Source organism: Corvus cornix, chromosome 1A (genome assembly GCF_000738735.6).
Source record: "Corvus cornix cornix isolate S_Up_H32 chromosome 1A, ASM73873v5, whole genome shotgun sequence".
Lineage (NCBI taxonomy): Eukaryota > Metazoa > Chordata > Aves > Passeriformes > Corvidae > Corvus > Corvus cornix.
This window is the reverse complement of record NC_047057.1, coordinates 13439032-13463408: the sequence shown is the minus strand read 5'-3', so window position 1 is coordinate 13463408 and position 24377 is coordinate 13439032. Positions and strand designations below refer to the sequence as shown.

Here is a 24377-nt window from a genome sequence, read left to right as displayed (position 1 = left end):
TCTCTGTAATCTTTTTCAAGGGCTTTTTCAAAGCAAGGAGATAAGTCAGTTAAGGGATAGCAGTGTTACCATCTGGATAATGATGCCAACCCACAACTTCACCAAGAGGTGTTAGAGCTTTCTAAGTTAAGCAGGTCAATATGGTTTTTTTCTATTTTCAGCTTTTGAGGACTTCAGAAAACTATTTGAGCCCAACAAACTTTGAGGAGTGTATAGAAGGGAAAAGACAGGGCCACTGCTGAGTGGAAGGGGAGAGATTTAGCGAGATGAATGACAGCTACAGTAAGAAAACTCACAGGAGTTTCTCAACTGTCGTTTTAATACAAGGGACTATTCTTTGTATCAGGTAACTAACATCTAACATGTCTAACAATTACTGCTGACCAGAGCACTTGAGTGCTGATGTGACTGGAAATGTGAGACACTTCTGACTCTTCTGAAGCATCTCCCCTCATCAGGATGGCATCCTTGATGTCATCCTTGAGCTTTCCCTGCCTGTATCTCCCACCTGCTGCTCAGTCTGCTCATCACATGCTGCCCCCTCATTGCCACAAGAGGCCAGTTTATCTAAAAAGCACAATATCCTGTTGTCCCATTCCCTCAGTCTCACTTTTTCTCTCTAAATCTTGGATTTAAAATAAACCTGTGGCTGTGCCTAATCTCTCTGCAGTTCATGATGCTGATGGCCTTTGCTGGGAGTGAAGTGAGGTGCACCCAAAGCACTTTGTGGCCACAGCAAGCAGTTTTTTAGTTGCCTCTTTCCCTGTAGACCCTGTGCTGCTCCCCAGGGACCTTTGGGAAGGAGGAGGCTGAAGGTTTTCAGGGAACTGACCAGGTGCAAAAGGTCAGCTTTACTTTAGCTAGATAAAATAAATACTATTCCCCTGCCTTTCTGCCTGTAACAAGGGATTGCTTCTCTGTTGCTGTTTTTTGCTGTATGAAGAACTCAAAGTGACTCCTCACTGTGTATTGGTACCTGGTGTGGACCCCTCAGCAGTAGCTCCATGAGTAAGTTGTTACCGAAATTGAAGAGCTCTCAAGTGCACCAAGGCCAACATGAGGAACTGTTTCTGTGCTCACTAACTTTATTTTTCTGAAGCCGCTCAACTCTCCAACAATCCAGTCCATCCTTCTTCTGTGTCCCTCCAGTCTCAGACAATATGCCCTGGGCTTCAGCAAAGAGGGCCTGTGAAGTCTGGATGCTGCATAGGGACATCAGGAACTGTGGTGGGAATCACCTCGTGCCTATGCTGTTTCATTCCCATGCTCAGAAGTGAAGCTGCTTCGGGTTCTTTGATTGCACAATTGCATGCTTCACTCTCTCCATCAAACTCCATTAGCAGGGACTGCACGTGGGGCCAGCCAGCTCCTCATGGTGCGCGCTGGCAGCGAGGCTGACGGATCCATGCACGCGTTGCTGGGCGTGGGAAGTGCTGGCAGGAGCGGGAGTAGCCCCAGGACCAGCTCGTGGGGCCGGGCTGTCATTGCTGTCAGTGGCTTCTTGGAACCCAGAGCTCAGACTCGTCTCTCCAGCGAACTGAGCACAGGCTCTTGGCCTCAAGAGCATCTTCCTCTTGCTGATAAATGAATTTAGCTGAAAATTCCCAGCGATGCTCTGACATGGATGGGTTCGAGTCATTGAGGAAGGGCCAAGCCCTTGCTGATGTAGCAGCATCTTTACTCACAGGCACCCAAGTGTACTGTGACCCTGCATCTTCCTACCCTGCATCTTCTCGTTTGTCAGGTTTGGTGGGCTCATCTGAGGCTTCTTGGAGCTGCAGCATCACACAGGGATCTTGGCTGCTCCTCTCTTACCATCTTACTCCAGGAGGAGCCTGTGTGAAACATGGGCTGAATCTCACTCCTCAGTACTTCTGCTTTCCTTAAGCCTTGCTTGATTCACTGCCTATCGCTGCCAGCAGGCACGTACCAGGGAGCAGCGCTGCCTTAGGTCCATGAACTCTTCGTGCAGGAATGCAGGGTTCCGCCAAAGGTTTGTTTGTTGGAAGGAGCAGCAAACATGAATGCAGCTCTGCCTCCACAGCCCACCATCCCACAGCAGTGGGTGTGTATTTATAGGCACAAGGCTGCAGTTGCTTTGTGTTACCATCTCCCTTGACCCCCGTGCCCCCCGCCCCGTTCACCAGATGTGCACAACATCTGCCTTCTCCCAGTGGGACTGGGAATGTTCCTGCCATGTTACTAAAAGCCAGCAGGCTCCCTCACTGACAGAACAGCTGTGTTGGTGCATCCTGCACTTCCAGAAAGGAATGCAGGAGACAAAACCCAGTACCACTCCCTCCTCAGTGACTGCATTCACAGCAGGACCCACTGTCCTCGGGCTGGTGCTGGGAAGGGCTGGGAAGGGCTGTGGTGATACTTTGTATTAGAAGAGGAATAGCCAGGTACCAGGAGTTGAGTCTCCACTTGAAACGGGGTCTGTTCGTGCATTTTCTTAAATTTGTCAGTTTTGCTGTAAATAGCGCAAATGTAAACGAGTTTTAGAAGGAAACTCCAAGATGATTGTATCAGTTACATGAAGAAATAGAAGCAGAAAAGGGGAAGAAAATTAAATTCAAAGCTGTATTTGAGTGTGACAACACTAGCTTGGCCTACTTAATGAATTAGTAAGTTGGAATCTCAACAGATGAGCACTTACAGTGTTTGTTTTACAAATATGCTGTCACTCAACAACACTGTGTACTAGAATGTCGGCTAAAAGGTGACCCTGTGTTGTAAAGCAAGTTAAATTACGTACAGACAAGTATGTCACCACAGTTGCCCCTTTTAGCTTTGCCATGTTTTATTTGTGCAGTTCACACACAATGACTCTATGTGTGACATCCTGTGACAACGTGTAAGAGAGCCAGGCCGTGCCTTGCCCAAGCCCTGTCTGGAGTTAGCGTGCATTTCCGAGGACGGCGGGAGTTCAAAAGGCTGGGCCAGGAATCACCTCAGGGCATGGCGGGTGTTCACCAGTGCCCCAGTTTTCGTGCTGAAGTTGCACTCTCAGCATCTGCAGCAGCTGGAGATTATTCTCTTCCTTTCTAAAGGTTACCAGTGCAGCACTGAGCCCGAGTCTGTGCGTCAGAGCTGTCATTTCAAGCCATCTGCAACATGCTGCTGCTTATTTAAATGTTAACTTGTTTGCTCCTCAAAACATGCAAGAAAGGAGAGAAAGATCATGAAACAATTATGCAGAGCTTTGCAAGGCCTTCCTTGCTCCCTTCCACAGACAAGTAGGACCATCTGAGGAAAATTTTGCAGGAGGGAAGAAGGCAATTAATTTCAGTTGCAGATCCTGAATTTACAGTACTTAATTGCTTTAGCTACTTTACTTCTTTTTTTTTAGTGGTGCACTGGAAGCTTATGTTCAATCAGTGAGAACAAGAGAGGGAAAGGAGTTTGCACCAGTCTATCCCATAATGGTTCAGCTGCTGCAGAAAGCCATGTCAACCCTTCAGTGAACACAGCTGGACAACGCTCTCATACCAGGGAGTGGATGGTAACAGGGCCGGGGGCTTTGGTGCCACATCTGTATTTACTGTTCATGTAAATTATCCCCAAGTATATCAGCTTTACAATGAAATGTTTTCCTACTTCATGTCTGAAACTTCTGTCTTCTTGCTTTATGTTCACATTACAGGAACTTACTTACACAGAAATATCGTAAGGAAATTGTACAACTTTTATGTGCTGTAAGTCTACATCTAATTGAAACATTCTTAAGCATTCCTTTTGAATTTAGAAAAGTATAAAATTAGAACTCAAGTATTACAGTGTAATTGCTGAATATCTCAAATAAGGAAGCAGCTCTTTTCCTACAAGTATGATTTTAAACAGTTGAATACATTTTAGCCATATTCAGAAAACTACTTTTGAAACATTTGAATCATCAGTTTCCATCTAAAAATCACTAATTTTAACACAAGGAAAAATATTTATAACTAACCTAAATGATTCTCTCTTGCACTGCTAGTTGCTTAGAAATAATTTATATTGATTTCAACTCTTTTTGCTTAAACTGTAATAAAGAACATTGACTATCCAATCCTGAAAACAGTATTTGAAATTCTTCACTAGCTTCCTAATGACAAAGCTTCATTAAAGTATACTTTGGATGGGTTCATGTGAAGACTTCCATGCAGAACATGTTCATTGCTGCAGGGCTGACTTCGTGATTAGTCTTCTTCATTTTATAAAATACGCAACAGCAAATTTTAATGAATTTATTTGAAATAATATACAAGAATATAGTGTGCAAAAATCTTAGGGGCAACATCATGTAGATGTGTCATAAACTGAAATTTACAGTTGTGATTCTTAAAAAAAAAAAACAACACACAGCTGTTTAGTACAGGAAAAGCCATGATTGTAAATGTTCACAGCAGAAGCAATTGTAATCCTAACGCAGCTGCTCTAATTTTAGACAGTTGGAGAAGAAAAAAAGTAAAGTGCAAGTGTTGCACGTATAGTTAAGTGCAAAGTTTGCCCCCACCATAAAGATGTCTTATGGCAAAATAAAATATTGTAGAATATGTGGCAAAGACAAAACACAGAGTTATAACTATGATGGTGATGATACCAACAGCACCACTTTTCTTGAGATAACGCTATTTATTCATTTCATCCTGTCCTGGGCCATTGTTCCCACCACGAAATGATAGCTCTCACTAGTGCCAGCTGATGCACAAATATCTCCCTTGTGGATACAAGTTTTCTAAGTGGCATCCCAAGCAGCAGCTCCCTTGCTGCATCACACCAGGCTTTCCATTCTCACATGTTCTGGTAACTTGCTGGCAGCAGGGCAGGCTGGGAAGCTGGAAGCTGATAATAACACTTTGCCATTTCAGAAAATCCCAGGCCCCAGAATCGCAATTAATAATACAGTTGTGCAATACATATTAATCAGCAATAAGAATCAATGTATATAAACAGCTGTTACATATTTTAAAATTCCCCTTTTTGTACATTTTCTTTTAAAAATAAACATTTATACATATCTCCTTCTCCTCTTTCTGAAGTACTTTAGCACCACAGGATATCCATTTTCAAGCCTATTACCTGATACATAATGAAGTTTGGAAGAAAAGTAAGGCAATTTGGTTTAAAATGCTGATAGTTTTTAGCTTACTTAATGTTCTATTGTAAAAAGCAAATCTGCACTCAGATCATTTCCATGATGGTGCCAGTATTTTATGGTCACACATAGTCACAACAAATAGTAAGACCTTGATCTTGCATCTTCTTGCGAACAAGCAACAGCCATTTCGTAAATACAGAGTTAACAGGAAAATTCTGGCTTAATGCTGCTGTGAGCCCTGAGAAAAGAGAAGAGAAAGCCAGGTTAGCAATTAGCAGGCAAAGGGGCGGCAAACACTTGTTTTGAAAGCCACAAGTATTTCTAACAATTGGTCAGTTATTTGGAAGAAAACAAAAAGGCCAAACCAGACAGTTTTATTCCCTGATCATCGAAAGACCATCACGACTTCTCTGTCACAGCCTGGAGCCCACTGTCATTACTGGGTAAGGTTACTAGACTGCTAACAGTTCAGTTCACTGAACTAAAACAATTATAAAGGGTATTTCCTGCTGTAACACTGAGGTAACAGGTTCTACAGATCCTGTTCTCTTGGCCTGAAGACTGTAGGGACAAAGAAAATCCCACTACAAGGCAGGGTAAGAAAGCCTTACTGAGGCCAACCCATCACTACACAGCTACACACAAACATGCCTCTGAGTTGCTTGAAACTCACAGCTGAGCCTGTGATCTCACCATCCAAAGCCCAAAACTGCAGTAGTGTAAGAGCAGAGTAAATAAATAATATTATTTTAAATAAACCCACAAGGAAATCTAACAGAAACTGTCACTGTTGATTAAAATAGAATGCAGTGAACAGAAAAACAGCTTGTTTCTAGCAGCTGGGACTTGGTGGAACCTTCTGCAACAAAGGACTGGAAACTGCACAAAGTATGTGCTGCAGAAAGAAGCAACTCAGTGTTGGAGCATTTCTTATTCAGTCTTAAGGCAACACTTGCATATGCTCTTGAGAAAAAAGCCTCATTTACACATCAAAGGAAAGGGGGTAACTTGAGGACGAAATCTTACACCACATGGATGGACTGTTTCACCAGCCATATAGATGAAGTCCACACCACACTTGAAGCTCCTACCCAGGCATAAAATGGAAGAACTTGGCAAGCACTCTGTGCACCTCAGTGGATGTTTCCTTCCAATCTACTCTTCTACTTGAACAAACAGAATCTCATTTTGATGTCTGCTTTACCTGATCTTTCAGCTTGAAAGCCCTTCTCTTTCTTAATACATCCACCACCTACTAATACATTGGTGCAGACTCTCAGATTGATGGCTTTCTACAAAGTGGAAAACAACTTATTTCCCTACAGAAGTAGTGTTATCTACTGTATTTATTTTACAAGTGAACAGAGTAATAAATATCCTCCCTCAGTATCTTCATATATGCTGATATAAATTATCAGTAAGAAAAACAGAAAAACGTGTAAAGAAAAAGCTTTTATGGAAGGAAAAAAGTTCAGGTACAACCTATGAACTCACTTCAAAGCAAAAGACTATGTGCCCTTCCTCTGCATTTCACAAGCACACTAACTTTCAGTACAACAGAACTCACATAAAATTCACATAAAAACAGAACTCTCATAAAATATTCAGACAGACCCTCTCCTGATCCATCTCCTGCCAAACTGCCAAAAGCAGGTTACACAACACAGGGGAGTAAATGAAGGTTTTGGCTACTAAGAAAGCAGCTTATTCTGAACAAAACACACTGTAGCCACCCATCTGAACACAGGTAACTGCATAATGAAAAAGACTGCTTCACAAACATACAGAATTTGTTCGTTTTCTTTTCCAACAGTCAGGATTTAAACGCTTCTGCTCCTCTGCCAAGGCCTTGGCTTCTAGTGTGTACATCCTTCTTTCCTCATTTTTCATTTTCTTCCACCTGTCACCAAGTATCACACTTATGGCTCTGCAAGATAAATGTTTACAGTACAGTCAGGACAGTGCTAAGAAATACCATGATTTTTTTTGTTGTTTTTTATCTGAGCACTTTAAAGAAGATTTGAGTTATATGTGGAAATAACATGCAAAGAAGAAATCAACTGTATCTTAAAATTTTTAATAATCATATTTGTGATTATCTTCTCATAGTTCTTTGAATTGTTAAACAGCTGAGACTTCTGTGTTAGCTGAGCATGGGTCAATGCACATTTTAACATTTCAAAGAGTGTACATTTGAATATGCGGCAACTGGCATAAACCAGCAAAATAGAGATGTTAAAAAAACCACCACCAAATGGTAACTCACATTTGTTTTGCTCTACTTTCATACTAGCAGATCATATGACAGATGTGCTGAAAATATGTTCTCTAATAATTAGAGCAATGAACTGACCTCAGCCAAATATTTGATTAACTGCAAGTCCACATGTCTATTTAATCAATATCTGTAGCTTCCTCCACCTTTAATCCATCCTGGGTGGAACATACTGTTAAGTTCCCATTCCTGTGCAAAGGGAACCATTTTTTCTGACACATCTATAACCATTTCCAGAAGCTGAATTAATTCATTTCCTTATAAACTCTACGTCTTTTTACAACATTTCCCTGTAGTATCCTGCCATATTGCTTAACTGCACTCCCAAATGTTGGATCAATATCCCATTAAAGCTTTAACTCTTCTAGCTGAATGAAAATCTCTAAACAACAGCTCTTATCAACGACTATTAAAGCTACCAAGTAGTTTGTACACTTTGGCTTCAGATTACAGCAGTGAGAGTTCTGTGACTGGCTCTAAGAAAAAAGTGGACACAACTAAGTCCTTTTCTTTCTCCTAAGTTCCTTCCTGGCAGAAAAGATATTCAAACTGAATCAAGACAAGTGGAGTGTCATTTACCATTTCCATAATATGGCACATAGAGCAATCCTGAAGGCTGTTCTGCACCACAGCAAAAAAATGGATTTGAATCCTGCAAGGCCATGTGGTGCTGTTCAGGTTTCCACGAGCTGCAGAGCACTCTGGGACCACATCCCAAAGTGTGTGGGAACAGCCCTTGAGCGTGTGCTGTCACGTGCTCTGGTGACTCCTTAGAGTAAACTCCTCCAGGGGACACCACATCCCATCACCAACAAACCCACTGGCACAGCCTCTTTGGCAACGGAATTTCTGGTTTTCTATCCAGACTGAGAACCAGTATCTTTGGTCTGTCATCAGAAGCAAACACACCCAGTTTAATTAGCAGATTTTTCATCTTTTGACAGTATCCAGAGGCATATCAACAGAAACCTGTCTGCTCTGGGTCACCAGCTTTTGCTGATCACTCACACCCCTCAGAAAGGAACATGGTGACCCAGAGAGAGCAGGTCTGCAGTAAAAGCCATTGCCTTTCCAAATAAAAATGCACCATGAAATCTTTTTATTTCAAAACAAAAGTATTATTTCCCTCATCTCTACTCAAAGAATTTCTGAACACACAACCAAGTCCAACTATGGTTACAGTGTTACAGTGAACAGTATCTAGAAAATAAAACAAGTGCAGCCCTAACACCTAAGTTTTTCTAACACAATCTTGCAGTCCACAGTAGTTTTAAGTATAATGTGACTCTTGACTTGTGCTTTGAAAGTTTACAAGCTCACTGTCTTGGTGACACGCCTTGAGCTGCTTTGTCTCAGAACAGACCATTTAACTCAGAATACCTCAAGTTCTGTCCTTTCTTAACTCCCGTAAGGAAATAACTTTAGCAAACCTAAGAACTCCACTGTACAGAAATGGCTACTATGTTGTAAGACCTACACAGTAATCTGAAAATGACACAAACTTACATTTAAAAAACGTAAGAGTTGCCTCCCAACAGCTAAATTAATGAATGCCACAGCAACACTGGAGTGACAGTAGCTGAACGTCTGTATCAATTACCACCAGTGCTATTTCTGCTGTCCTGTGTTTTATGGATGCCATGAAACTGCACCCAAAATGCACTGCCTTCCAAGCACGACAGTGAGCAGTGCATTTTGAACCATACTTGTAACTTTGTCATCACTTCCCTTCAAGGTAAACCTGCTCGCTGGAATGTTCATTTTCACATCCATGCAGCTGCAGCTCCAGTTCACTGCATCCATTTGAAATCAGCATTTTCAATTAAATATATAACCATCATAAACTTTCCTGGCTGACACTCTGTTCCATTTCTCATTGATAGTTGCAATGAATGTGAAGGCAGCAGATCTGCTTCACTGAACTTACTACAAACATTACAGAACATCATTGTCAGGGCACACAAGACTGGGTGAGATTTGTCTGGCAGGATTTTATATCCCAGCACCAGTCACAGCCTCCTTATTAGAACATTATAAAATAGTAAAAACCCTTTCAAAGCCCTGTCAACTTTAATTTTTACCAGATTTAGTTCTAGAATTTTTATGTCACAACGCAATTTTTACAGTAGCAGTTTTTATAAAATTACATACATTAAAAAAAACCTAAGATCAGTTCATGTTCATGCGTTTTAGTTTTAGTTTAGTTTTACATAGGCACAAATACTGGTGCACATAGCACCAAATATTACTTAAACAGAGGTAATGGAAATCTTTATAAATATTGAGAAGCAAACATGCTAGAGATTAAGAACAAAAAAACAAACTAACAAGACCTCTTCCCCAAACACAGTCATATGACTCTTCCTGCAAGTTTCAGCAGATTGCTGAATGCCTTTAGGGCAAGCAAAATTTGGCAATGTGCTGTCTGGGTTATGATCTTTGAGATATCCTAACTATCAGTACTCCATTCTTCAACAGGATATACAGACTGGAAATAAATGCTTGTAACTTCATGACCAATTTGCAATAATATGTCAAGACTTAATTAGAAAAACCAGAAACTCCATTTTTTCCATTATAGCACACAAACAGAGCACCTCATCACCATAAGCAAAGGCTGTTCTGTATTTGTGCCTCTGCCGGTGTACACATACACATGGATCAGTTGCTTTACCCAAATGTTTTCTCAGAAGGTAAGTTTGCCAAAACTGTCTTGTATCAAGTTCACTGAGTACTGTAAATATTCACAGTCCACTCATAAATTACTCTTTATGTTAACATCTTTCAAAACTTGTTCTTAAAACACACGTTTTATTTCAAGAGCTAGATTTAGGCTACTTAAATCTAAAGGTGGGACACAGATATTCTTCTAACTCACCAGTAATAGCAAAACTACAGTTTGTATCATTACCTGTTGTCTTTCCCTGGATACATCTGAGTGTATTCAACTCTGTATTTTTTGGCAAAAAGCATGAAGGCATTCATTGGTCTTTTGCACTTGTTTGGAGAAGTGGCACTCACAGTACTTGCAGTCCCTGAGCTGTGGCTTTTGCCAGCTTTGCTGTACAAAGGATTGGAGGAAAGATGTGACGATGCAGCAGAGGCACAGTTTTTACTACTGCATTCTGATCTCTCAGCATCTTGATTGTTTGATCCCCCACAGGACAGCGAAGCGCGACGCTGGCGAGCCATGCTGCTGAGCACATACACTGCAGAGGAGTCCATCGGGGTAAAATCGTAACTACAAGCAAAAGACAAATCATAAAGCCATTGAGTAGTTGTCATGTAAAATCTCTAAATATATGTCCACTCTTCAATTGTACTACATTTCTAGTATTTTTCTCTCTTTTGTGTGACATAATGATTTGTGCTTGATGTGGATGTCAGTGTGAAAAGCAAAAAACTACAACAAGACTTTGGCAGGCAAGTTAGTATTTTCTTCAGTGTGATGGAGGCTGCAACTTTACATGATCTGCTGTGTACTTTCCTCAGCTATATATCAGTTAACCATAAAATGTCTTCAAACTTCATCCTCTTTTTAAACACACTTCTTTCTTTTTGCTTCTGTCCTTACCCTAAATCAAACCTGATCAGTGAATGACAAGTACAGAAAGGGAAGAATAAGCAGTTGAGTTCACTTGCAAATATATTAAGGGCAAATATGAAACCACTATATTAAAATAAATTATATTATATTCACTACCGTACAAATAACTTCTCTAGGTAGTTGAATAAATGCTATTTTACACAGAAACCTTTCAGTGAGGTTAAAACCCTGCTCGGAGCCCCATGATGTCGCACTATTTGATTTAGTGCTGACAAACGCCTGCCCTCTACTGACAAAACTGCGACATTTCTCCTCAAGGAGTTTAACTCCACAGACTGTTACCATCTCCAGATGGGAACAACAGGCTATGCTGTTTTTAGCATGCTATATGGGGAAAGCAATCTTGGAAAGGGGCTACTCAATCATAAATCCAAACCATTAAGTCACCACCACAAGATAAACATAAAATGTATATATGCTAAGGCTCCTCTTACCCACTGCTCAATGTGGCTATAGTTGCATGATTTATGGCCAAAATAAGGGGTTTGAAGAGCTTTTTTGCGGACACCAAGTAGAACTACTAGCAAGGAAATGCTGCATGTTGCAGTCCAGCCCCCATCTGCAAAGGTAGCTCCTTTTGTGGGACAGAACCACGCAGAAGAGCGGAGCCTAAAAGTGGCCTCCAACATCCCTCAGCAAAGTACAAGGCAGCGAAGAAGGGATAATGCCAACCATCTTGCAGGCTCTCCCGAGATAAGGAGAAAGGACCTCTCTGTTCTACAACAGGCCAGCACCCTTCCTATTACTTATCTCCTTCCCATAACACAGCAACAGGATTTTGTTTTTAATTCTTCTGTCCTGTTATCACAGCTGCAGCTGCTGCATGCTCCTTTCTCAATCACTCCCTTCGGCCCAGAGAAAGACAAGGAATTAGAAGTACAAGGCAATATTCAGCTGGGCTGCAAATTAGTAAGGAGCCAGAAATCCAGATTTTTCAGTGAGATGTAGATACAATGATTCTAAAAGCTCTCTACATAGGCAGTTCACAATAGGAGTTAATAATAAGAAAAAAAGCCCAGACAGCAAATGAGTGAAGCCAAGCAATCTGAACTCACTCTATGCCAGACTGAAATCATACAAGAGCTCTCAGGGCTTGAACTGCAAACAGCATCTTAAATTCCTTTTTTTCTATCGTAAAAAACCAAAGCTCAACTGATTGAAAACAGATGCTATAAAGGCACTAACATCATAGGAAAATATGGATTTTACGGAACCTTAAAGTCCCAAAATAGTGTGGAAAATCTTTATAATTTCCTTAGAATCTTAGAGCAATTTATGGTAAACAGGACCTCTGAAGGTTATCTGGTTGAAGTTCCAGCTCAGGCAAACCCCAACGTTAATCAAGCTCTGAAGTTAGGTAAATCTGATCTAATATAAAAGAATCCCAAAAACCAGATTATTCAAAAATAGTAATAACTAATTATGAACATACTGTATTCTAAAGCCATTGCACATGCATTTACCACTAAGAAACTACTCAGATAATTCAGACATAGTGTTGCATAAGAAGCATGAGGTAACAGCTAGCAGACATACTATTGTCAAAAATTAGTACTAGGTTTTTCAAACACAATCCATTTTACCTGGAGAATTTATAAAGACAATATATATATTTTTACTGTTTTATCTAATGTCTTAAACTGCCCTAAAAAGGGGCTAAAAAGTTATTTCACTCCAAGGCACTACTTTGCAATTTAGCAGAGCACATAATTACACAGCTTTCCTAGTATTATTTTTCCATATCATTTGTCTTGTATTACCAAAACTATTCTCTATAATGCTTAAAATTCTTCTAGACTTAAGGTGCCTACTCATTAAATACAAGAACCACTGAGGCCACTTTATCCAAAAATTACCTTTTAAATGTATCAAAAACACCTGAATCATCAAAGTTAATGGCATCAGGGTGTCCAGGAGGTAGACACAGATCTCCAAGATGCATTTCACAGCATGGAATGCCATGCTGTACCACAGTCAAGCTTGGATAAAAAGATGACCAACCTGAAGTGGTAAAGAGTTAAATTAGACAAACGGCCAGACAATCTCTCCAGTTCTTCATTGGAGCAATCCTGTATGTCGAAATTACATAATTTTATAAAATGTTCTGATGTAGTTTCTTTCACCCAAAAGGAAAACCAGAAACACTTACTTAGGGAATTTTTACTGCAAACGGTTTATTTTTATCTCAAATAAAATCTCATTCTAGCAAAAAAGGAATCAAAACCTAGAAACTTTTACCATCAAAAGTCCATGTTTAGCAAGTGAGAAAAGCCTCCCTTATTTGCAGTTTTCCTTTCTTCCCCCCACCCCCGTTCTTTCTGCTTTCCTGAGCTCCACTGATATACTCAATCAAATCTTTCCTTAAGAGATAGGCAGTCTTCCTGGAGCTTTATGGCTTTACAGTTTTGTTTGTTCATATTCTGGATTTCTTTACAAAGACAGTAATTTCTACACCACGACTATCACTTCCTTGAACAGTATGGGATGCCAACAAAATCTGCAATCACCTTCTGAGAGTATTTTAATATACAACCAAGTGTACTTCAGGTATTTCATACCTTTATTTTTAACATAAAATGGATGATCGAGTCTGCATTCTACAGTAAGCAAGCCATCCTCCACTGTGCCAGGATCAAAAGTCAGCTTCAGCACTGACTCACCACAGGAAATGCTTTCTTCATGAGAAATCAACTTCAAACCATTGGAACCATAGTCCTGTTAACACACATACAGTTCAAAAAATTTCCCCCAAGAAAAGCATGTATCTGTGTATACTACAGGTGTATACTCATCATCATACATTATATTAAAAAATAACAATATTCTAATGGGCATTTCTATCTTGCTAGAAATTAATAAAGATGATACAACATTCAAAACATACATCAATTAATTCAGTTCAAGTGCTTTACAATGAGATACTCAAACAGCACAATGATCTGCTCTAAACAACATTAATGCCAATCTGTTTTCCTGAGGCAGTAATTACAGGCACAGGGGTAATGTAAGAAACTAAGTATTTGTTACAGGTATTGCAGTGAATTTAGTAGAACTAACGGCTACCTTGTAAGGACTGACTGGGAGATTTTCCTCTTTTCCACAGCTTTCAGATCTTGCAAACTCTTCAACATCCTGCCATTCTTTATTGCATCCCTTATGAAAGCACAAACGAGAGCCTAAGAGATTTTTTCAAGGGAAAAAGAACATTAGTGTTAGGTAAAAAAAGCCTGTGCTACAAGAAAAAAAAAAAGGACAAGATAAAACAAATACTTATTTCATGATACATGTTATTTTACCTTTTAGAAAACAATGCCAGACAGTTGAGGGCCAGGAATGGCACCATCCTAAATCATCATCATCTGAAAGTGATGACATGCAGAAAATGCCAGATTCTGATTCACTATTCGCCTGTTAAAAAAAAAGCAAAATGGTGTTGGTATTTTACTGCACAGTATTTTAGGGCTGGTCTTAAATGTCTTAAGACAGTCTCTAATTTGCACTTGTGACATCATTTTGCCTTAAATACTAATAGGAATGTAACACGAAGACAAAGATTAAAGGAATGTAGTAAATGTGAATGGAGCATTTTCATCTCCTTTTCTGAGATGCAGCTTGACATTTTTGAGTTTCATTCTCTGAGACTCATTTCACCCCTATGGATTATCTTATGCTCATGTGTAAGCATTTTACACCTCATCATTCCTTGGTCATCTACAGAATCACTCAAAGCACATTACTCTATAGTCCAATTACTGGAAAGCTGTAGACTCAAGGCAGTTGTAGATAAATCACTGGAGAAAATTCAGTGTTGTTAACAGACAGATTTCAGATACAAATTAATATAAGGGAAAAGGAGACATAGGACTGACAGGTTTTGTGGATCTAAAAGAAGAGGGATGCATATTTCCTTCTGAGGCATCAAACAAGTTAACATAGTTTTTTAAAGCTTGTCACAGAAGGAATTACAGCAGAAGGAGAGCTTTCTTATAAAGTGATCTTGTCACAAAAAATATGAAGTAGCACTACAAGCCTACCCTGTGTGGTAAAATGAAAACTAACAGAAAATCTAGCTTAAATAGCAATAGTAGTAACACTATGTTTTTCTTTTTTAAACCAGTTTCCCTTTTCAAAAAACTTAACCCATTACTCTTACATGTTTATCTTAAAATGTTTCAGAACAACTCACCCTTTCATGTCTGACTGGTGTTTCATCCACATCATTCTTGGAGAAGTTAGGATCGTTGTTTGAAGATCCTGGTGGAGGACGTGCATAGGAATGTAAACTTTTGCTTGTTGCTATTATGCGAACAGGAGATGATCTGCAACAGAAACATGTATTTTAAAATATCTCAGATTAAGACAACATGAGACTTTGCTGCCATTACTCTAAAATGCTTTTATTGCAAGTATTTCCATTTGCATGAGCTGAACACCAAATAAACCTCCCACACACCAATATTTCAAAGGGATGATTAAAGGGTGCAAGCCCAGGCAAAGAGAACATTTAGCGTAACTCCTGCATAGGTTCTGTATAGCACCCAAATTACAACAGCAGTTCCACAGTGGCATCTCCTTACCACAGTGCTGAAGTTTTTACACAGATCTTGAAGTAAATACCAGCTCTTAAAGATAATGTAAAGATATCTGCTCTGTCCAAATGATTAAATCTCAACTCCATGACTATTAACAGTATTGCATTGAGTTTTCTGATTATAAACCTAAGAAAAGCTGTACAATAAAATGTGAAGCCCAGAAATTTCCAAGATCCCACACTTGTTGCTCACAACCTTACAGAATTTACAGATCACAAACCTGAGACAGTTATTACTAAGATACACATTGCACTAGATTTCCAACTAGTTGTTTAAAAGAAAAATCTGAAGTCTGTGCACTAGAAAGCATTAAGAATTTAATGTAACAAACTCCTCTTAGTTTTTATCCGCTGCTTCACATGAGGTAAATGTGCATAACTTCTGAGCCTGCTGTGGATAGGCAATGTCTTTATACCATCCTATGTCATTCTTTATACCATCCTATGTCATTCATGGCTGGAAACTAAGCAGCTTTTGCACCAGGCTATGGGACGAGTTCTGTGCATGCATTCACAGAAAAAATAAAAAGACCAAAAAATAAGGCTCCAGTTCAAAGTCAGAGGGTTTAAAGAGTGAAGGAAATGTTTCTGGAGACAGCATTATAATCTCTATAGTTCAAAACTGAAATGAGTGTCAGTACCTGTTATAAAAGGCGCACTGCATCAAAGGACTCTGAGGACTTGTGGCTATATTTGCTAATTCTGTCAACCAGTTCACCCCATTCTCACAAGAATAAGCATTTTCTGGATTGCTGTTTGAGGTATGTTGGCTCCATGAAGGCCTTGAACATTCCTGATGTGAAACATCAGCACCAAGCTGAAAAAGTGCAGGTGGGGTAGAATCTGTCTGCACAGCCTGTAATTCAGGAAGATCATCTACAAAGAAATGCACAAATTACCATCATTATTCTCAATTCTAGCTGACCCCAAATCTTGCAAATTAAAATAAAAAAGGAACCACAATAAAATAATTTTATTTTCTCATATCACAACTACCAACATTTCACAAACCCTATTAATAAAAATGGCCACAGAAATAGTAACATCTCTAGTCGATTATACAAGATTCACACAAGAAATTTAAGAAAAAATTAGGTAACTAGGTAAAAATGTAGTTCTGATTTTAAAGTTTTTACTCGATTGACCAGTTTACACAGAACTATACTGCAGAATTATTCAAAAACAATATGCTTCACTAAAATACTAAAACATTCCACAAAAGACAACTAAACTAATCTGTCCTTGAAGGTGTGACACTAAAAAAATTCAACATCAGACCATGTTCAAGGTAAAGGGTTTCCACCAGGGAACTGGAGTTAAATAACTCAGATTAAAAAACCCATGAAAGCTGTGTATACAGCCTGGTAGGGTGAATTCCTATCAGTAATATATATCTTTCATATTCCATGCAGAATCGCAGAAAAGAGCCCAGCTTGTTAGAAGTCTGTGCTATATGCTGTCATGTAACTAAGTATCAATACTCTTAATCACTCCATACCTTCAATTAAATGTGTTAATATCTCACTGATTATATCAACACTTTCTAAAGTATATGCTGTTTTTCTCCAATATGTAAGGACCAACGTTCCCCTATCCCAGAATCTTTATTTGCAGCAGATCTAAAGCAACATAATTTCCCTTTAGAGGAGCTCTTGAGCTTTCTGTTTGTTTTTCTTGTGCCAAAGAAACCCCACTCCTCTGGGGATTAGAAGCAGAAATTTGTGGCTCTGAGTTCAAGAACACATTTGAGTCAACAGGCCAGTGTGTCAGAACTGGAAATGGGTTAAAGGGAAAAGTGACTGCAAAGTGAGCCCTTCAGATGTCACAATTCCCTGCCCTTCTCAAGTTGAAAATCAGGAATCTCATTCAGTCAACTTCCAGTAATTTCAGTATAGGACATCTATAAGAAACTTCAGAATCCAGTTTCTTCTGAAAAAATCATGTTATTTACCAAGTTCCATGTGCTCATCACAGGATGCATATCCAGGAGAAGAGGGCAGGTTTTCATTGCACTTCAACAACTCCAGTGATTCGTTCATCCCTGAAGTTCTCTTGTCCACTACCAGAAGGAGTTTCTGAACTGCATTAGGCATTTGATTTGTCTTCACTTCCCACACCATGTTAGGATGCTCCAAAGTATCTGACTTTAGAAAGAGAGAGGTTAGAAATTTGTATACATGTGAACTGTTTTAAGTTGCATCTGATATACTTCATTACCAGGGCCCTAAATCCTCATTAGTCTGTTGACTATCACAGCATATTTTAGGGCTGTCTAGACATGATCTTGTACAATCCTTACAGAAAACAGAGCTAACTCGGAAGTCAAGAGGCTGCCTGGGGCCCTGGCCACTTGAGTTTCTAGTATCTTGAAGGATGGACACTCCCTGGCACTTCCCAGGAACCTGTTCCAGTAACCACTCTTGCTGTAAAGAAGCTGATCCTCACGCAGGTTTGATTGAACTTCCCACAGCCTGTGCCCACTGCCTCCAAGAGTCTGGAGTTATCTCCTCAACCACCACTCAAGCCAAGATAACATTCACTTGGTACCCTAAGCCACTCAGCTCATTATAAAAGGCAATCAGAAGGGTCAGACAAGATTTGGTTTTGGCTAATCTGTCCTAGCTATTCCCAGACAATTTCTTGCCTTACAAAGAGGGTAGACATGGCTGTCAGGAGAATTTGCCCCATATTCCTGAAGGCTAAGGTAAGGCTGACCAGCCTGTAGTTTCCCCACATCCTCCTCCTTGAAGCTGGGCGTGACATTTTCTTTCGTCCAGTTACTGGGAGCCATCCTGCCACCAAATCCACTTCTTTTTGGAGACCATTCTCAAAAAACATCCCTGCCCATGGCAGGGGGCTTGGAACTAGATGACGTTTAGGGTCCCTTCAAACCCAAAACATTCTGTGACCCATGACTGACACCTGGAGGGATCCCATCTGGTCCCACCGCCTCATGCACGGCTGCCTCACAGAACTGGCCTGCCCCTCACTTGCTCCGCTTCTACCACAGACAAAGAAGTGTCTTGCTCTGTCAGAGGCAAGTTGCTACACCCAGGGACTTGAGGAGCCCAGGAGCAGGCCTGGAAAAGAAGATCAAAGCAAAAATGCTGTCCTCAACCTTGTGAGATCAGGTCTCCTTTGCTATTCAGCATCAGGCCCACATTTTCTCCAGTTGCCCTTTCAGCACCATTGTCTCTGCAGAAGCCTTTTCCACTGCCCTTCCCTTGTCTGGCTTCCAGAAGAGTCTCAAACACACTGGACTCCTAACATCCTTAGCTGTGTTGCAAATGGAAAGATAAAGAAGCCTCTACTTCTACTAGAAGATTTCACCGCAGTTTCATTTCCCCAAATCCCAATACTGTAAAGTTTATACCAAACCCACTGTTTTAAATCATCTTCAGCAGAGAACTGTGTTGCTTATTCTACACAACCACTGCCTCTAAAAGCTGGCAAACAATGTTATCCAATCTTTACTAATTTGGTTATCTACTGGGGTTTTTTTCAGATGAGGATGAATTAAAGCTACCATAACATGATTACTGTGTACTTTAATGAAGTGTCCTTGAAAAAGTAATCATGAGTCTGTCACGAAGTAACAGAAAACACAGCTTAATAAGAAAGAAAACTTGAGAAGTCTACCATATGCATGTCAACTACGTAAGCTACATTAGAGAAATACCAACCATAGCTTTAAAAAGTGTAATATTTTCATATCATAGAACGACTGGGTTGGAAGGGACCTCTGGAGGTCATCTAGTCCAACCCCCTCCACCGCTAAAGTAGGTTCACCTACAGCAGGTTGCACAGGATCATGTCCGGGAGGGTTTTGACTGAAAAATTTCTAACCGTCTGATCCCCTAATCTTTCAAATATGTGCAAAACTTATATAAACTTGCATGCTGAACATAAAAAGATGTTTGATTCTACTCAAATGGCACTACTACAAAGCTACATCAGCTTTTTCTGATTTTAAGGTGGAGAAGAAAGGTCAGAGAAATAAGAATATATAACTAAAACTATCAGTGACACTACTTTCACCTCCAAGAAATATTTTTAACACAATTTATACCCCTGTCACCCATGAGGGACAGTAAAATTACAGAACACCACAAGAGCAGATAGCTCAGTTATTTCTGAACAGAAAAAACAGACCTCAGTAGTACGTATCAGGACCTTGAAGATTATCTCCAACTAATCAACTCCAAAAAGCCACTCCTTGTTTTTCTGGCTTATCTACGTCTTCCCTTTCCCCTCTTCTGCCCTGTTTTTTTTCCCCTCTATTTTTTCCTCTCTTCCTTTCCCATTTTCCTGCCAAAATGAAGAAGCAAACTTATTTCTGGAATGTTACCTTCTCCTTCCTTCCTGACAGGTGCCAAGACTTGAAAGTACGTGTCCTGGTATCCCAACACTCTAAAGGGTCAGAGGTAAGGTACAGATAAAAAATGCTAGTCTAACAAGAAATATACTTGTTTGAGAAATAAATTATTTCTCCAAGTCACAAGAATTTCTCTAAACCAAAGCCATCCATGTACAAAAGCCAAAAAATCCTCTAACAAATTAATTACAAAGAAATTGAAAGAATTACAAAGAAAAACAAGGAGAGTGCCCAACTTTACTTCTCAATTCTTTTTTATTCTACTCGATTAAAGCCTGCTTTGGATATGTCAATGGTTTGAACATGAAGGGGATTGGTTATTAATGAGTTTGTAAATTTTTTTTTTAATTCAACTTTATGTTGAAAATTTGTTGCATCAGGTGTTGTCTAGAACCACGCTTCACAGGACTTTAATTACTGTGGCTGTCTTTGGAGGCTAAATGAAATTATTATTTTGTACTTTTAAGTTAATTTGTCATGCTAAAACAAATGGCACCATTAACAAAGACCTTATTAATTGAACCGTGTCTATTTTTGAGGGTGAAAAATAAAGTTGGGAGAAAAGTAAATAAAGACTGTGGCTGAGAAGGGGTTCAGCAGGAACTAGGCAGCATCCACCCAAACCGCACTGCGCAAGAATGCCTGGGTGGAAATGCTTCCCGTGGTGTTTTTCCTTCTGCTATTTGCCTTTCTTCCCCCAACCTACTGACGAAGTTTCAGGCCAGGTCTACGCCTGAGCAATAAGCTGGACGGAGTTTAATTTGGAGAACAGCTTCTCCAAGCAAAACACAACATACTGGCAAGACTGGATCTACACCAGGGACTTTTCCTGGCGCAGCTGCTTTGATCAGGAATCCTCGCAGCACATCCCCGGCCGTGCCAGAGCGCGCAGCCGAGGCAGAGCGTGATTCACCATGTTTTCGAAGCCCGGGCGGCCTGTTCGCTGACGCAGGGCGGGCCGCGCTCCCCCCGCAGCCCCAGCGCCGCTGCGGGCCCCCGAGGCCGGTGTTCCCAGGGCGGCCCGGGGGCGGCGGAGCGGCGGGACCCCCGGCGGGACCCCCGGCAGGACGCCCACAGGGACCCCCCGCACAAACCCCTCAGGGCCTTCCCTCGTCACGTGACCTTGTTTACACCCGCGGCCGCACGGCGCAGGCGCGCTCGGCCCCATTCATTCGAACTGCGTAACACCGGCCCGGGGGGGCCCCCCGCGCCCCGGCCGCCGCTCCCCCGCACCCACGGACACCCCCAACACTCCCCATCCCGCACGGCCGCTGCTCCGCAGCGGGCACACCGCCCTCACTCTGACAGACTGGGGCGGACAGCCGCTCCCCAGGGAAAACAAGGGAGGGGACACCCCCCCTATTCTGCTTGTTTTCGTGATTTGGAGGGGCCCAAAGGTGGCCGGCACACCCCGGGAGTTTCAACCCAGCGGCGCGGGAGGGTGGCGGCTCCGCCGGGTCGGTCGGGGAAGGTGTACAGTAAACAATGTCCGGGGTTCCCTTCGCCGTCAAAAGCCTGGACCCAGCGGCCTCCTCAGCTCGGCCTACGGCCGCTACGACTCCCCTCGAACCTCCCCGACCCCTCCCATCCCCCGCCGGAGCCTCGCAGCCCCGAAAAGCGGCAGCTCTAAACTTTGTAGCACTTACCGAACCCGTCGCCATTACCGAGCTCCCCTCGGCTGCCCCCCCGCGCCGTCCTCTCAGCGGGTCCCGCCCCCGCCGGCCACTACTCGGGCGCTGAGTGGCCAGAGACGACGTTGCTCAATTCGCAGGCGATTCCTATTGGCTACCCGGCCTGCTTGTCAGGACTCCGCCCGGAGGGCGGGCATGTTTTGACTCTCCTGCACAGCGGATTGCACCGCGCCGCACATCAATCACCCCCACGCGGCGCCCCGATTGGCCGGTGCCTCCGCCAGCACGCGCAGGAGCATTCTGGGAGCTGTAGTCGCCGCCGCCGCCCGCGCCTGCCCACGGGTCCGCGATAAGACGACAGCCCCCAGGATGCCCCGCGGGGCCCGGCGATGGTAAACAAGCGGCGCGGGACACGTGTACCGGCCCGGCCGCTGCCCTCCGCCCGCCCCCGCCCCGCGGCCCCGGTTCGCCCCCAGCAGCGCCGTGCGGAACCGGCGCGCGCTGCGCCCGAGGCACGGCGGCAGCGCAGAGGGCGAAGGAGGTTGCTAAAGGTCAGGGAGTGAGTCAGCAGCTGCGCTCGGCCTCCGCTGCGGCCTCGTCCCTCCCCTCTCTTTCATTGAAAAGACACTGGTGGGAGGTTAGGCCCAAAATACAAGCTGGGGTGGGAGGGAGAAAATAAATTAAATCCATGCAGGTTTATCAGTCCAGTAGTGTCTCCCAGACAGTCCCATACATTTATTGCCAAAATAACAGCGTGGTTTGGTTAAACATTATTATTCAGACATTTCCCCACTTACCCAGTAACTCTGGGAGATCAGAGAGACACAACTCCTCCAGAGACCACATCTTCATTACAGAATAGATTCATTACTACACATGATATGATACAAAGCAAGTACACGCACAATTCAGAAATAGACAATATTTTAGAAACTGCTGGACAGTTATAATATTTTACAACTGTTGGGATTTTTCCAAGAAAAGCATTTCTTTCTTATCCTGTTGTCAGCATAATTCCAGAAGTGAGAACGTGTCTTAAATCCTGTCTCAGAATCTCTGCCGTAATTTGGTATCTGCAACAGTTCTGCCTTTCAGACATGCTAACATAGCTGTGCAGGAAAATAATAATAAAGAAAAAAAGTAGTTAACGCAAGTTAAACAGAAATGGTTCCCTGTTTGTTTAGTGGCCACTAGAGGGAATCCCGGGTTGTTGTTTCCACAGGCCTGCAAGGCCTTACAAGGGTAACACAATTAAAAAGAAAAAAAGGAAATTACACCAAAATTGTGCTTGGCATCACAACACACTTAGTCTGCAGATGTCGTTGGCACATCAGTTTGAGATTTGCCTTTTCCATGAAGTATTTGTTTGCCTGTTAGTAAAGTCATTGACAGCTGTAGGCACTGTTTGAAGACAGACATTACTCTGAAAAACACCCAGTATCTTCTGCAGTGTGAACTGGAAATTATTACTCTCTGTAAGCAAGCTTAGCTTTAAAAGTAGAAAAGCCAATGCCATGGAATTTAACTCAAAATCTTCTGTGCTTCATGATCAAACAAACCAACCCTTTACAGATCATTTTCCTAATTTGAAACCATGAGTTATTTTAAAAAGTAACTTGAGGAAAAGAATCTTTAAAGTAATACTGAGATTCAAATATTAAGTGACTAGACAGCTTATTATAATATCAGCTGTCTACCCCTCATCCCACAAACTCACATTTTCCCTATATTTACAATTCAGGCTTTTTCTAAATAACAGATACATCTTTATATAAGAAAGCTTTCATGGCACCCCCTCTCTAAAATACATTCTTTTAATAAATAGAAAACTGGTAAACTAGGAACCATCTTTTTTACACCACTCCATGATAAAATTAATTTTAAGGCTGTGTTTCTTCCCCTTCTCTTTTGATCTCTCTCACACATCTAAACAGCCTTTAGGCTCTTTGGAGAGACATCTAAGCTTCCTGGGCTTTTAATGAGTTTCAGCACAGACCCTGCACCGCCAGATTGAGGTGGGGTAGAAGACCAGGGCATGCAGATGTCTCCATTCTGCAAACAGGCTTCTGTGCCTGTGGTACAGCCACTTGTGAGGTAAAACTCAAAATGTACTCTTCTGAAAGCTCCCTCTGCCCCAGTGTAGAAGATGGAAATGGCAGAGGTCGGATCAAGCAGCTACAGAAGATAAAAAGTCCTGTCTCAAGTCCCATCTTTCTTCAGAAGTCTGTTGGCCTAAAGGACATGAATCTTGTTATGGAGCACATTTCTACCCTGCTATGTACTGTTTGGACCCAAAACAAAACAGCTTCACAGCTATTTGCTGTGGAGGTTCACAGTTCTCTACAAAAGCTTCTTGCATGTGTGTTAGATATGAAGCCCAGTCTCTGAGATCCACTGGCCCAGATTCCAGACAGAGGTCTAGACAAGTAAATACCATTGCTGAATTAGAGCCTTGATATCACGCTGGAATCTGTGACATACTCAGCACAAAAATATGAATCCTACCTAGGACTGAGATTAAAATCTTGTAAAGGTAAGTGTCTGAACTGTTTTGAAATTCTAAAAAGAGACACGTAACAGCTTTCTTATTTTCAAATCTACCTCTCCTTTTCATACAGTAAGTTAACATTTACTCAGTGAGGATGTAAGTGAAAATAAGTAAAGGGACAGGTAGTCCATGCAGTAGATGACAGCAAGACACACAAAACTAGCAAAGGTTACTTACTAACCCCATTGGCTCAAGGCAAGTATGTATTATCTAAATTTCAGAATTAAGATTATGTCAATGCCATACTCTGCTCTGATGTCTGGTCTT

At 41.6% G+C, this 24377-nt stretch overlaps 2 protein-coding genes across 5 annotated transcripts in view; one reads left to right on the top strand and one right to left on the bottom strand.

Annotated features, from left to right (window-relative positions):
- Positions 1 to 5002, top strand: part of COG5 (component of oligomeric golgi complex 5) — a 185291-nt gene extending 180289 nt beyond the window's left edge. The window contains exon 22 of one of the 2 annotated variants that reach the window (XM_039570346.1): positions 3353 to 5002. In XM_039570346.1, the coding sequence (XP_039426280.1) occupies positions 3353 to 3467 (115 nt within the window). In that variant the 3' untranslated portion in view covers positions 3468 to 5002. The remainder of the gene's footprint in view (positions 1 to 3352) is intronic. The other variant, XM_039570347.1, reaches the window with a different exon arrangement.
- Positions 4216 to 21678, bottom strand: HBP1 (HMG-box transcription factor 1). 3 transcript variants are annotated; one of them, XM_039570348.1, is made up of 11 exons: positions 21578 to 21678; positions 17508 to 17700; positions 16198 to 16432; positions 15152 to 15284; positions 14262 to 14373; positions 14029 to 14141; positions 13524 to 13680; positions 12822 to 12966; positions 10270 to 10599; positions 6869 to 7010; positions 4216 to 5321 (listed from the first exon to the last, which is right to left on the bottom strand). In XM_039570348.1, the coding sequence occupies exons 1-11, from the start codon at positions 21590 to 21592 to the stop codon at positions 5304 to 5306; spliced, it is 1593 nt and encodes a 530-aa protein (XP_039426282.1). In that variant the 5' UTR covers positions 21593 to 21678; the 3' UTR covers positions 4216 to 5303. The 3 variants fall into 3 exon arrangements, with proteins under 3 accessions (XP_039426282.1, XP_039426283.1, XP_019139122.1); XM_039570349.1 differs by having other exon boundaries at positions 17508 to 17696; positions 21578 to 21617; XM_019283577.2 differs by lacking the exon at positions 21578 to 21678 and adding an exon at positions 19905 to 19923.
- Between the last annotated feature and the right edge of the window lie 2699 nt (positions 21679 to 24377).

Coding starts and splice junctions, on each gene's coding strand:
- HBP1 (XM_039570348.1), bottom strand. Junction 15,285..16,197: donor CAGTGCGCCTTTTATAACAG/GTACTGACACTC, acceptor TTTCTGTTGCAG/ATCATCTCCTGTTCGCATAA. Junction 10,600..12,821: donor GTTTTTGATACATTTAAAAG/GTAATTTTTGGA, acceptor TTTTGCTTGTAG/TTACGATTTTACCCCGATGG.